This window comes from Lepidochelys olivacea (genome assembly GCF_965140295.1).
Source record: "Lepidochelys olivacea isolate rLepOli2 genome assembly, chromosome: 6".
Taxonomy (NCBI): domain Eukaryota; kingdom Metazoa; phylum Chordata; order Testudines; family Cheloniidae; genus Lepidochelys; species Lepidochelys olivacea.
In genome coordinates, this window is record NC_140416.1 from 75,439,651 (window position 1) to 75,454,938 (window position 15,288).

General features: G+C 38.5%; 1 protein-coding gene across 5 annotated transcripts in view; it reads right to left on the reverse strand.

Annotated features, from left to right (window-relative positions):
• Window positions 1–1,294: 1,294 nt before the first annotated feature.
• The window catches only part of STXBP6 (syntaxin binding protein 6), a 210,663-nt gene continuing 196,669 nt past the window's right edge, over window positions 1,295–15,288 (reverse strand). For 4 of the 5 annotated variants that reach the window (XM_084631309.1, XM_084631312.1, XM_084631310.1 and 1 more), the window contains exons 5-6: window positions 12,770–12,927; window positions 1,295–4,454 (exon numbers count right to left, since the gene is read on the reverse strand). In XM_084631309.1, the coding sequence (XP_084487435.1) occupies window positions 4,431–4,454; window positions 12,770–12,927 (182 nt within the window). In that variant the 3' untranslated portion in view covers window positions 1,295–4,430. The remainder of the gene's footprint in view (window positions 4,455–12,769; window positions 12,928–15,288) is intronic. The other variant, XM_084631313.1, reaches the window with a different exon arrangement.

Genomic DNA, 15,288 nt, shown 5'->3' on the forward strand with positions numbered 1-15,288 from the left:
GCTTCCTACTCTCGTGCCTGAGCTTGTTCGGGACTGCTGGATCCGAGTTGCGGGAGGTGCTTGGAGGAGCACTCACTGCTGGCGATGGCCAGTGCACTGTCGGTTCCAATGGTCCAGGATCCGAGTGTGTGCATGGCCTCATAGCCTCCTCCTGAGGTGAAGTTCTCATGCTTCTCAAGTCCACAGTGGGAAACCTTACAGATGGCACAGTAAGCAGCGATATTGGCTTCCCTGAGGCAGCGAGACAACATTGGTGCTCATTGTTCACAGGAAATGAGTGAGAGTACGAAACACAGTACTTGAACCCAGAACTGTGGGGCATAGTCTGGGGGTGGGGGGAGGGGAAGGGAAGGAGGAGGAAAAGCAGGGGAACTGGGGAAAACTATCACTAAGTAGGTAACCTCTGGAAAGGTTCGTAATTGGTTGGCTTCTTCCTCATAGATCACTAGATTGGAATTCCCTTCCAGTAAGTATCTATGACTTTCTCAAAGGAGATGGTGTGAGTTACCCTTTCACAGTATTATCCATTTAGATACAACTTATTATTTTAAACTTCATTTTGAATGGATGTAAATTTTACTTGATTTTACTTTTCCACTGAATATAGGTATGCAGCTATATTAGCAAATAAAGAGATTTTCCTAGTTGGGTATTGATAAATGTAAAATTTTTAATTAAAAAATAAGGGGGGGGAAGGTAACTGATTCTGATACATATTGATTAATACCTTATTCCTCAAGTAGCTTCACTGAAATCAATGGAATGATTTGCATTGAGCAGTATCTTTCCCCTCAAGTGTGAGAGAAACTGGCTTTAAAGAGTGTTTATTATGTAATACAATCATACTTGTACAGTAATAGTCAGTCACGTGAAGGAGAGAGTAAATGTTCTGCAACAAAACTGAAGTGAAATAGAAACATGGACTTCTCTGAGCAGTGCAACATTTAGGCAGAAAATTATCTTACATTTGTGTTCATGTGCTCAATAGCAGTTTTTATGCAGCAGAAGAATGCTTAAGCCTAGAATGGCACAAAAATATTTTCAAATAGTTTTCACTGTTTTTTCCAGTAGACCACCATATTCTTTTGAGAGCAAACTATTGATCATAGTACAGAGAAAACTTGGATTTTTCTTTTTAATTAGTAAACAACCACCTCTTTTCTAGAAGAAAGGAGAAAAGAACAAAACAAAAACCAACCCCCCCATCTCCACTACAAAAAACAACACACCAAATAATCCAGGACATTTTTTTCTTTTGTTACAGTTAAAATGTTTAATGACAAAAGTAGGGTTTGCAACAATCAATCAACAGAGCAGGTCCCACTTTTTTCAAAATGGCACAAAATTATTTTTACATTTTTGAGAACTTCTGAGGAATTAATTACAACATATATCTGCAAGTATGGATTTTGGCATATAATAGCAAAACCTACCTTTAAGATCACTTGTTTAGAGAGCACATTTTGTTAATATTGTCACGTGAATGCACTATTTTTGCTAGCCACAAAAGTAGCCTTTAAGACAGATTTTGCAGTACACCAGTCTCAAGTCCAACAATACATGATCTTTATTCTTTGCAGAACTTTAAAAAGGTAATGTAATAAGGAAACTACTGATCTTGTTACATTTTACAAATACATTCTTTAATATGAAACATTAACCTGAATTACTGTATATTTTATGTACACAAATATCTAATACTAGTGTTGTATACTACAGCTAAGTTCCAGGAGGGAAGTGTAATGTTGTAAAGTTTATCTGCGGTATGGGATGTCAGCACACTTTCTTGAAATCTTCTTAACTGCCATTACATCTAGTAGTTTACTGAATACCAGGAATGTAACAGAATGCAAATAAATCTCTTTTCCTTTCTTGAATGCAGTGAGTTATTTAAACTCAACTATGAAAACCAGTTAATGGTACTAAAACATACATATTAAAGAACAACAGGTTAACCTGTGAAAAAGGGATCTGGAATTTAGCAGTGTGCCTGTGACCTGATCTGCCCAGGAGATGTTTAAACCTGTAGCCTCCTCAAGCACCATGGATTTTTACCTGAACTGAAATAACTCATCCTCCTCAAGTATATCTGATCTAGGGTTTAAACGTCTCTTCTAAATTATTTATAACCTTTGAGTAAAAGCTAGGTAGCAACAATTCAAATCCTATTCTCTCTCTTCTTTAGTAGAACTACTTTTATGGTTGTAGTTCTCACTACTGAATTTTCATTAGCATATGACTCGTTTTCATACTGACTACTCATGACCTCAATTTCATCAGGTAGCAAAATCCTTGAGAGTACAGTTTAAAAAAAAAAAAAAAAAAGTAAGAATAGCTGTGGGGCTATAAAATTGCAGTGTAGACATTTGGGATCAGGCTGGAGCCTAGTCTCTGGGTTCGTGCCTGCTTGTGGTGTCCCAGGGCTCAGGCTCCAGACCGAGCTTGAAAGTCTACACTGCAGCTGTATAACCCCACAACCTGAGCCCTGCAAACGTGAGTCAGCTGACATGGGCCAGCTGCAAACATTTTATTGCAGGTTAAACGTACTCTAAGAGAGGGGAATGGATAAAGACATCTGCTTTGCTGTCAGAACTGTACTGTACATCTGAAAAAGATTCTAATGACACATTTAAAAAAACCCCAGAACTAACCTTACGTTTTGTTTTGTTTAATTCCCAATATGAGACTGCTTTTTTCCTTGCTGGTCTCTAGTAAGAGCCCTATTTATTAAAATGTTTCCTATTGTGCTTGTGACGCTACAGATTCTTTCAAGGCAAGCATTAGTCATAAGTAGCTCAAGTGGTGCTTGGGGCCTCACGCTTTAGTGGCCCTGTTCTGACTTGCAGCTTATGTCTGGCCAAATTCTTTCCCAGCTGGCAGCTTGGGATGTGACAGTTCTCAAGGTTGTCCTTGATGTGATCCTACAGTGCTAAACAGATGACAAACATGCTCCCTCCTCTAAACAACTTCCACTATGCAATTAAAAAACTTCGTACAAAATAGCATAATTAAAAATATACAATTACATACTATACATTTCATTAGATGACTTCTGTAGGTTGACTTAGAATTTCTTCACAAGTAAATTCAATCCCCTTTTTGTAATATCGATATTTCCAAGAGTTATTATTTCCTTCTTAGTTACTTTTCTCTTTCTTCCCTCCACCCCACACACTACCTTATTATTAGATTCTAAGCTCTTTAAAATGTAATTAATAATGCAAAATCTTATTCTGCATTGACAATGAATACTACGGTATATTCAGATTACACTGGCTGTCTGGCCCATCAGTAAGAAGGGAACAGAAAATGTTGAAGATGCATGCAGCTTAGGACCAATGTACTACAGCTGAAGGCTGAAAGCTCAGCTAGCATTTTATGTTTGCGTACTCTTGGTAAAATCAAGTATAACTTCTTGTACTGGCTTCACATTTTAATCCTATGAATAAATAACTTGAGAATTTCTGAAGGAAAATGAGGGAAACAGATGTCTGTTAAGGAAGACAATAGATCAAAAATAGTTTAGTTAATCAATCTGCAATGGAAAGGTATTTTTCCAGGCTATTTGATGTTAACAATATTTTCTGTGTAAAGTTTATGAAAAACTGGTAGCTTGGAAAGTTTGTTTTCAAACTTTCATTTATAAAGGCCCTATTCAGAGAAATCATAGTTAAAAAGAAACCACGCAAAGACTGCTAAATTCCAGACTGTGGTAATGGGGCACAACCATTTTGTGTGTACAGATTTAAATATCAGATTTTTCTTAGATCTTAAAATCTCAAGGTTACATTCTTTATATTTTATTATACAATCCAAAAATCAATCTGGAAAGTACAACAGGATGTTTTCAAAAGGCAGCATGGATAGCAGGGTCACATCTGAAAGTCAAATGTGCACTTCTGAATGCTGGTACAAAAATTCCTACTGAGTGGCAGAAATGATCAGGTCTGCTGTTTCACATAACAAATCAGTCTGCTTTCCACTACAGGATTATCATCTGGGATGCATAATTCCAACGTTCAAATTCCACTAGCATTATACAAAAGGGAAAAAATATGTAACCATTGTTTGGGATTTTATTTCTTTACAGGAACACCTCTTGTAGCCAATTTAATACTTCTTCCTGTGTGACACCAGAAAAAATAAGATGGTGCTTATCTTGATCAGTTTCTCATTTGGTCCAGTTTCCATGTTTTTAAAAAACACCTACAATAACTTAAATACAAAATAAAGGTTGGAGATACAGCAGCATTGCTTAGTGAAATTACCATAAAAATGTGGGAATGCAACATTTTTCCTGTATGTTAACTGGTTAACGCATCTTCACTGAGTTGGAAGGATAAAGCAGGTGAAAGTTTGGATCTCAGTAAAAACTGCTGAAACCTAGCTTTTCAGTTCCTCTTGGGAAGATCTCTGTGTTAGGCAGTATCTCAACATTTGTGCTTCATGGCAAGCTGAAAAAGAACGAGAGAGAAAAAGTTACACTATTTGCAATTATAGCCATTCCTGGCTAAAGCAACTAATCTGGATTAGAGATGGGCTGTACATGGAATCCTCCAAATAAACTATTTTCCAGTGGAAAGGTTGTTGAAAGCCAGACCTGAAACGAGATCCAAGTTTTGGCCCAGATTAGCCTTTCCTTGTTCTCCATTCTCCTATTCAGTGGGGAAGGGATTTGGCTGCTTTCATAGAACCAGCTCTATGGGGGCTCCATGCATCAGTTCTCTGTGAAGGAGCAGAGACTCACTAGTCTGAGCTGGGGGTCACACACATTTCTCCTCCAATCCAATAGAGGTTTCCTGTAAAAGACCACTAAGGCCTGAGGCTTAACTAGTCAAAACAAATTAGTCTTTTGGTCAAGCTGTTTCACAGATATATGTACTCAGAGGTGAACGCAAGCTGGCAAGAGCCGGTACGCCATGCCATACCAGACCAGCTTCCCCAGGCTGGCGATTTAAAGGGCCTGGGGCTCCAGGCAGCGGCTGGAGCCCCGGGCCCTTTAAATTGCCACCACGGCCCAGCTGCAAGAGCCCCTGGGTAGCAGAGGCAGCTCGGGCGGTGATTTAAAGTGCCCACAGAGATGGAGGAGTTTTTTTTTGTTTGTTTTTAAATGAAGTAGCAATTTACTGGAAAATGTTCATAAGAAAGCAGTGTCAATGGCCACTATCTTTTCTGGAAGCATCATGAATAATCATTTAGGAGAAGTACATTTCTTTAAGTGGCTTAGATAGCAAGCTCTTGCTATCTAGTATCAATAGTTCCAGGTTCCCAACTAGACTACGGACATACGAGACGGAGCCCCGGGGGGTTTGGGGCTCACAGTATGGAAAAGGGGATCCCTTGGCATTAAAAAGGTTGAGAACCAATCAGCTAGAGCTACTTTACAGGTGAGAAACAGTAAAAAAACAAAACAAAAATCTATTAGTTCCACCAGTAATTTGTCTTCTGACATAGACTTTGAACAGGTGACTAAGCTGTACTTTAAGATTCCAGAAAGATTATTCCAATTCCTTATACCCCAATATTCACACAATCTTATTTCTTAAATTAATTTGACATGTAAGTATAATAATGATTAGTCGTATAAATATATAGCTGTGAAATACGCCAGTATGTAGTCATAGCATATTAATGGTGAAATTAATTACAAAGTTTAAAATAATACAAATATGTGAGCCATTTCTTTGAAATGGCGCCTACGCCTAGAGAATGCTGCCAGGAAAAGCATCCTAAATGGAGACTTTAATTGGCTGCAACAAATGTTTGCAAATGTTAATTTGGTGCTTGTTTCTTCTAAAGTTAATGAACAGTGATGTTCATTATCAGTATTCTGCCAAAGAAGCATTATTTTACCATTAAAACACTGCATAATTAGATTCCTACTTTTCTCATTTGTTTTGCAATACTGAAATATGCAGGAATTTAAAAAAAAATCACTTAATTCTTTATAACAATGACTCAGCCCTGTGTATTGATTGTCCAACTATTCCGAAGTGTTTAATAATTAAACATGAACAAAAAATGACAAATTTACTTCTCCATTACATAAAAGCCCATCGGAAACAAACCCAAGAACTTTTTGCCAATTAGAAAAAACCAAAGCAATCGAGCATCTACCAGCCAGTAGGTCACCTGGGTTAGCTGCTCTACACATTACCACCAGACCACGTGAAGTGATGAGATTATCTGCAGAATTTTCATAAGCATCTTTCCTGTTCTTTGTGGGGAATTTTAATTCACTCATAACCTTTACTTATTTTAAAGCAAGTTCTGCTTCAGTATAATTAATATGGAAAGAAAGCTGGTTACAGATAACTGATTTGGGTCACGCAGTGCAACTGCTATTAGAGCAGCTTGTGAGGGTGCCTTTTTCTAAGCAGGGGCATTCTCCCGTGACCAGTGGCTTTCCTTCATGCTCTCCCTCAATAGCAGCCAAGCTATTTCTTCTCGTTGCCACCCAAAATGCCAGCAGCAGATATCTATGACCCAAGATATGCTGCAGAACTGGAGGACTAATGCATTTGTCCAATACCCAAGAAAAGATTTGGGGTAGTAGTTCAGTGCCGGAGCTCTGCCCTTTACAGAAAAAGCAGAAGTGAAAAATGATCAACCCATTTTATTTAACTGAAATCACTAATTTATTCTGGGAAGAGGCTTCATTTATTTACCTTCTTGAATGTGAACCAGAAGCACTTTTTCTCTGCTTTGCCTTAATTAAAAAGAAAATAAATTCTATTGTAAATAACCCCGTCATTTATCAAGTTCGCCAACTCCCTAACCATCACCCACCAAACATCTGTGTCACTGTCAAGACATGCCACTGACAGCCAGGACATTTAGCAAAGCACAGTGGATCATATTAATTCAAGCACGAGGTCTTCCATGATGTGTATCACTCAGTAAAGCTTGAGCAGCACAAACTTTTAGCCATCTAATTCCAGCATTACTTCCAAACAGGGATCAAACAGACAGCCTTTGCAGAAGATGCATTTAGCTACAATAGTGGGTGAAAGCAAGTGAAAATGAGGATTGGAAGTTCTCCAGAATTTTTTTTTCTGGCAAAGCTTTGTGTTGTGGGTGACTTTCCCTTCTACCTCTCTCTCTCTCTCGCACAACACACACACACTCTTTCTTCTAGCTTTGAATATCATACTAGTATCTTTGAGCTGTGTAATACCAAGCATACTGTCCGCACACAAAAGAAAAATATTTAACGTGAATCTATATTGCATGTTTTAGTTCTGTGATTCCCAGAATGGGATTTTCCTTATGGGGCCTGTGGGAAACAAATACAGCTGCCTTTTTGTCCACAGTAGGTCTTCATTTGTGGATTTGACAAAGTTCTAAGCAAACAGGACACGAAATCACTTAAATTACAAGATATTGTAGTGCTTTGAGAAATATTTTTAGCTCTTTAAAATGATTGTTCACGTGTTTAGCAGACATTTTAATATTATACGTACACATACAGTCTTCATGTACTAGTGAAACCTGTTTACACCTTCATATAAGTGGACCAGAAATGTCAAGGTAGTTGTGGGTAGAAGTCAAGGGAAGGTGTAGTGGAAAGCATGTGGTGATATTTTAATGGGGGAGTGTAAGATAAGGGGTTGCTTATCAAAGAAGGCCCTTTACTGCAGGTTTTACTGTACTAAGCAAATACAACATAGACTGCAGGTGTAGCTCCTGAGAATAGTTTTGAGAGGCTAGAAATTCTACAGTATTCCTGGGCAATAAATGGTATTTTAAAAATAGAACAGTAGGAGCCACTAGGATATGACTGAGTGATATTGCCTTGCTCCTAAGCCTGACAGCTCTGTTTTTCTAATACACATTCGAATGCAAAGTGCACCATCACTCACTATAGGAACTACAGAACTGCCAGTTTCTGTTTGCTCCTTCACTTCTCCCTTGCTCAGTTCCTTGCTATTGGTCCCATTCAGCCTTTATTTTGTTTTGTTCTATTCTACAACATCCTGACAACTTTGGTTGGAGGCTGCCGTAAACATAAATGTATTAATTTTAAAATGATTAACCTATGCTATTCCAAACTCTTCCACTCCAAACACTGAAGGAAACTATGGAGATGGTGGGCTTGAAAGAAAGAAAAGCTTCTGAGAAGCTATTACAAGATTTTTTGTGACAAGAGATTTCAGACTCTCCCTTCTCTGGTTAAACCTATGCTGCTTCCTCTCCCTTGCCGCAGACAATTTTCCCTATTCAGATCAGGAATAACATTTGCAACACCAACCAGGCTATTTGAAATTCCATTATACACTTTGTATTGACTTTTTAGGCATTCATCTAATAATGTAGGCTATTCAATACTGCATCCAGTGTGCTAAAATGCTGATTAACAACTACCACAAACAACACTTGCTCAATGCATTGTCATTGAGTTGCTAAATTTAGTCTAAGAAACATGCAACTATTCATGTACAAAGACCATTAAATAATAAAACAATCCTGAACCAGGTTGCAGTGAACTAAAAAGCCCAACAATTATCAGGTCTGTATCTGATCTGAGAACATGAACTTATGGAAAAGTGAAATGCTGGAAACTTAACACTATCCGCAACAGGATTTTCATGGTATATTTTCAGGTGTCTGTGCCTTAACTCCCTTCTAAAAAAGTGAATGCTTTTTTTTTTTTTAAAATCAAGGAACTCCTTCTGGACCCAGGTTACTGTGTGCACTGGATTATTTGAGTTTATTTCCAAGAACTGAAGCCCAGAAAGCTGCAGTATATAACCAAATCATTTGACTGTGATGGGGTTTATAATGTCACTTAGTGTTACCTGTCACAATGTGTTCAAGTAAGCTTGTAGGGATATCCATCAGTTGATGAATGGCGGTAAGAGCTGCCAAGAGTTGTGGGGCCAAAAAATAGCTGTACATATCTGAAAGGGCTGATCACAATTCCTGCTTTAAGACAGTTCATATTTTAAGTTTCATAAGGAAGTGGTTGCATTTAATTTATGTTTGTATTGCACTGCATTTAATTTATGTTTGTATGTGTTTATTGTGTTTTTAACATATAACAAAGATACTTAGTTATCTGGATATGAACTTTTTATATTTTGTATACACCTACATAAACAAACAAAAAATAATGGCCCTGATTTTCTCAAATGGCTAGTGATTTTTGGTACCCAACTTCAGACCTGAAAAAGGCCTGATTTCAGAAAGTGCTGAGCACCTACCTTCTGAAAAACAAGCCACCTCTTTAAGGGGTCTCAAATTCGGCACCGCAAAATGATGAGTAAGTGAAAAATTGACTTTTTTTTTGTATTTCATTGCACACTTTCAATGAGTGATAAGGACAGATGGATACATCACTGCAGGTTCTGTGCTATTTTCATTAAAATGGGCTGCAACTGAAATCATATACTGACTTATCATATTGTTGTCCAGTTATCTGAAATAGGGTGGTAAGGACCGACAAATTCCGGGAGGGTAATCACTTTTGTTCGAGGCCACGGTGACAGTTTTAATGTGAATTGTCATGGTGAACTGTTGAAGTCTCCATTCAAAGACCATTTGTGCCCTTTAATGTAAACCATTTCCAATAATATTTTCCCCTGCTTGTTTCTCTATGTGGCAAATATCAGGGCTTCAACCCCCTCTTTCTTCCAGAGGATTTTGGGAAGACTTGCAGGAACTGGGTAGTGATGCCCTGCCTGAGAGGATGAATTCTGAACTGCAGCTCTCCATTTTCTAAGTGAGGGCTGTTGCAATTCCCTGGTGCCCACAGCTAGGGGCAGAGAAAACAGGAGCCCAGATTTCAGCCTCCTGACACACTATCATCCAGGTCACCCAAACATACGGTACATCTTAAATTCCCAGTGTCTCAATTTGACATATACGCCTACAACAAGGACAACTGCAAACACCTCATACTACTAGTGCTATAGAAATAAATAAAATAAGCAGGGGGTTGGACTAGATGACCTCCTGAGGTCCCTTCCAACCTTGATATTCTATGAAAATAACTAACAACTTCTCATAATGGGCCCCTTCTTTCCCTCCCAAATTCATCTAATTCCCCTGCTACCAAATGTCTGTTCTTCCTCCCTTTCATTCTATTTTCCTCTAAGGCTGTGTCCTACACTGTGCAATTGATGGGTTGGAGAAGAGTGTGAAGGACAGCACAGCTCCTGGCTGTTTCCTGTTCTCTTTCATCTTAGCAGTTACGCTGCTGCTGCTGCCTACCCAGACTCTACTGTTCCTACTGCCGCAATTGAATGTGAAGTACTACTGGCATCTAACCACTGCATACATAGTAGGTTTAAAAAAAAAAAAAAAAAAAAAAAAGGATATACTGTAGTACAACAAGAAAAGGAGGACTTGTGGCACCTTAGAGACTAACACATTTATTTGAGCATAAGCTTTCGTGAGCTACAGCTCACTTCATCAGCATGCTCAGTGGGCCACCATGGAGCTTGCCCTTAGGGAAGCTTCTTTTCCACCATTTTGGATTCCACATATGATGGTAAGTCTGTCGGACATCTCAGTGCGAGAGTTGAGGGATCACTGGCAAAAAAGATGGAAGTCAGGCCAAATATTTATAATATCAATCTCGATCTCTCTCTTTTTTGAAAGCATGTGAATGCATGCATTGTGGGGTGTGTGAGAGACACGGGGGGGGGGGGGGGACCAATCACACCTATTAGATCCCCTCACAGAATTCTATATGGCAGTTTGAATTGGAGTGGGCTAAGACTTACAGTAGTCACTTTCCTTTATCCGCTTCCAACACAATAAAAATGAGTAGCAGTCAGTATCTGCCAGGGGGAAGGACTGCCGCTGGTGAGTCTTGACCGCTGCCTTCAATAATGCTTGCTAACTGGCACAAAGACAAATCTATTTCTATGGAAGTGGATTCAATGTTCGTGAACTCTGCCAGCTCCTGAGCGAGCAATAAACCAATTTTAGAATTTCAAAACACAGTTCGATGCAGGCACCCGTGCAACTCAACCCTGAAAAAGCACTTGGGGGAAGGAGGGGGCTAGTAACTCCTCTTGAACAGTAGAGACTCTTCCATAAATCTAGGCCATAAATTCCATGTTTCTGAAGCATATACATGGATTTTATTCTGACAAGTAACTTACTGTATTACTCTACAGAGTATATTATTAGGTAGTATTGACATCTGGAACACAGACACCCTCCAATCCCTGTGCTTTTGGAAGGCATTTCTAAATGCAGAAAGCCTCCTTTACACTGCAGCTTAGTATCAATTTCTACCCCACTCCCTTGCAACAGTATTTCTAAGGTCGCTTTCGATTCTGGTAATGAACACACAGTAGTTACCATGCTAGTATCAATCATATGACTTCTGCACACTTTCATCCCTGGCACATAATGTACTTTGTGAGATGCTGCAGTATCTTCAGTATCAAATGCTTAGCAATGGTAGAGTAGATGCCCTGTTTAAGAGAACCAGCTCAACTACAGTCACTCTTTAAGAAAAAAAGATGAGGATGAGAATGAAATAGATTACAACATGTACACTGCAATTCAAGACACATTTTGGGACACTATGAGGAATACACATTTTCCAGAATTATGCTAATATGGCTAATGATACTCATGCACAAACAAGGAACTAAATGAAATTGGGCAAATTTGGCAACACATTTTATCATATTTAGTACAAAGGTGAACCAAAATTTGCAAAATGAAACGAGTCAAAACTGATGTGGGAGGAAAAATTCTGGGTTCCTGAAGGGTTCTTACTATACACTAATGTATAGAAATGAAAATCTAAACATCTATCTAGACAGGATAGGTGCATTTGCTTATTAAAATAAACCAACCTTCTCTTCAAACTGCAAGTTCTGTAAAAGTTTTAATTATTTTGGAAAATTACCCTCCAACATTGGATGCTGCTGCAGTCTCAGGTAGTCCCTTTCTCTTTCTCTCATGTGCCTTGGCCACTAGTTGCAGTCATATCTTACCACCCTGTGACATCCTAGAAGAACTTTTGAATGTATTTTACGCCCCGATAGCTAGATGTGAATACAACAGCTAGACCGGGAGCCGGAGAAACTGCCAGATCAGAGAATTAGACCAGAAACTGCCAGATTAACAAATGTGTACTCTTCAGCAGCGACTCTCCATCATCTACAAACAGCACAGGGTCTCTGTAGGCAGCACTATAAGAGATAAGCCCTTTCTAGTTTGCAGGGAAATCATATTTCCAGCAACAAGCAGTCATTTTTTAAAATCAGAATGAAAACTTATTCTTTTCCCATCTCAGTTTTAGACTGAAATATGAAAGAGACTAAAAGATATTGCTGAGATACCATTTGCAACTCCTCTGATGTTCACCTTATCATAAAATGGACATTGAGATTATAAAATCAGTTCCTTTTTCAATTGCTCATCAACAAAGTAACCCTCGTACTATAGCAACTAATATTGGTTACTCTCAGGATAAATCTCGGGACATCAGCTTGAAAGATGTGTGCATGGAATGGGGATGAAATAAATACTTAAACATTTTTGTTTCGATTTTGTAACATGGAAGTTACAACTAGTCAAGGGAAGCATTAGAACACCAGCTCTATTGCATAGGAGAGAGAAATTATAAACCAGAATTTCCCTGTCATTGAGGGACAGTTGTGAGACAAAGGAATTACACACTTGTGAATCTTGGTGATCAATTGAAAAGTTCCCAGCAACTTGTACCTCCTGCAGAGGAGGGTCAACAAACATGAAACACCATTTTGAGCTACTGTGATCCCCATTCCACTAAGAATCTTACCTTGTGTGCAGTTTCTGCAAACTGCTGGGCACTGTTTTTCATATCCTCTGTCTTTTCTTCTGCCCGACCTAACCTTTCGCCACGCTCATTCAAAGCCTGACTTGCCTTCTGTACTGCACTGGTCACACTGTCTGCTGCTGAATGAAGTATGCTGTTTCCTGAAATGCCAGATGTATCATTAGCAACCCAATGTTAACACACAGTGCAGAATAAAAAAAATGTGAAAACATTATCAGATTTTTCTTCTAAGTATTAAAAGAAGTTATTTACACCCCTTAATTTACTCACTCTAGAATAGCATGTCTGATAATCCATCCCAACTACATGACATCTAGTTACATGAATCCTTAGCTAATCTGGGTTTGGTTGTCTTAAACCTGACCACCAACATGATTTTGTCCTGAACCATATCATTAACAGATTATGACCAAACCACATTAAAACAATATAATTTAGGAACATAAGAAAGCGTAACTATGACTGATAGCTAAATGAACATGGTGTGCTACTGCTAGTGGCATGTTATCTTTTAAATTACGGTACTGTATGACGGTAGTTCATCTCAGGATACTACCTGACTAAGTCAATGGAACTGTTCACAGAAATTCACCACACTAATGTAACAGCTCATCTTAAAATTCTATACAATATCTCTATTATGTAAGGTTATCTAATGCTGTACTCCTTGAGAGGCTAGAGTCTTGCAACTCTGAACAACACTTCCTCCTGGATCCCCTTGTCACCATATCAAGTTTATTATATTCAGAATAATGAATTTATCATCTTTCCTCCAAATCGCTGTCTGCTTTCTCCCTTCTTTACACTCTTTGCAGCTCCATGCCTTCATTATGCCCTAGGTGCATAACCTCATTGTGATTCTTCTCTCTTTTCTTCATAGCCAGGCTTTCATTACATCCTGTTGCTTTCCCCCCTTTCTCACCACCAAGAACTGTATTCTCCCTCTTTATGCTTATTGCTAAAACCCTCAGCCAAACCTGGCCATCTGTCATCTCACCTCTCCATAGAAAATGGTGCTGCTGCAGTCATCTTTTATCTGTTTGATCATGTCTTCTTCCCACCATGTCTTATCACAGCAAATTCAAGCATCACATTTATGGTTCTGCCCAGACTCATTCCATCTGCAGTCTCTGGGCTCATTTCTTCCTCGTCCCCATCTTCTCTGATTTAGCTCTGTTTACTGCCCCCTCCCCCGTTTCCTTTCTTATGTATAACTTTTCACTCTCTCATGCGATTCCGTAATCTTGAAACAGCCTTTCATTTCTTGTCCACCTACCACCTCTATCTCCAAATCTTTAAAACTCCAGGCATTCTACCTTGGTTTCCTCAATACAGGGTTCTATGCCCTCATGAACATACTAATTGCTTGTGTTGTGTATGCATTATACTACAAATATTATCTTCCCATTTAAAGCCACAATACGATACCTGTAGATTTCATACTCTTAATAGATTGTCATAAATTCATGATTAAAAGCTAACTATTTAACTTTTTAATGTAACAAACTAATAAGGATTGGGTATTTCCCATTTCTATCTGTTGATATAATAATCTTGGTGGCTTTCATCAGAGAGACTCAAAATGTTTTAAAATCTATTTCAGAAGATAAGTAATTTGCCTAAGTCACGCAGCAAGCTGCTGACAGTCAGGAATTGAATCTAGATATAACTCCTACTTTTCTGCTTTAACCACTAGATAAGCTATCAGTCTGGTGGAAATTAACTATTTGAAAAACTGCTTGGCTAATTTCCAAAACTACCCTTTGCCCAGTAGTTTGGGAGGACAGATACATAAAGATATCTAGGGCTGGAAATTGGTAGAGGGGGAGAGAAACTGTTTTTCAGGAAGACTCCTTCAGGACATTGAGAATACTTTGGCGGTAAGAGTTATCCGATTTCACAGAGCAGTTGTTTGCTTCAATATTTCTCAGAAATTCTTGTTTAGCTGATAATTTTCTTGTGTAAAACTGATTGTATTGCTTTTTCATGAGAGCTTATTTTGGCTTTTGCTCAGGTGGCTTGTCCTATAAACACATGTACCGGGCAATATGCCAAAGGAAATAACCTCCCTTTTTACATAGGTGTGGTCAGCAGCATTCCAACCTCTTGTACTATTTAGTGTTGGTTTTTAGGATGACGTTTTCAAAAGCACTCAGTTTTGGGCTAACTCTGCTCCCACTGAAGTGAACAGTATTGACTTCAATGGGAGCAGAATTAGACTACCATGGAGTGCTTTTGAAAAATCCAAACCCTAGTGTTTGGAAATGGTTCATTAGGATGGATATTTTGCTGGTATTGTATTATTGTCAATCTAAAAATGTAGCACACCTAGAAATTCTTCAAAATATTTTCAGAGAGAGAGGTCAAAATTCCGTATTTAATACTTTTCAGCAGAGAACAATATGACTCTGATTTTGTCAGCAGGCAAAAGTAATTAGGTTATTTCTCTTCTTATGTTCTTATGGCATTGTATTGTCTCCAGGTGCTATTTTGTTACATTT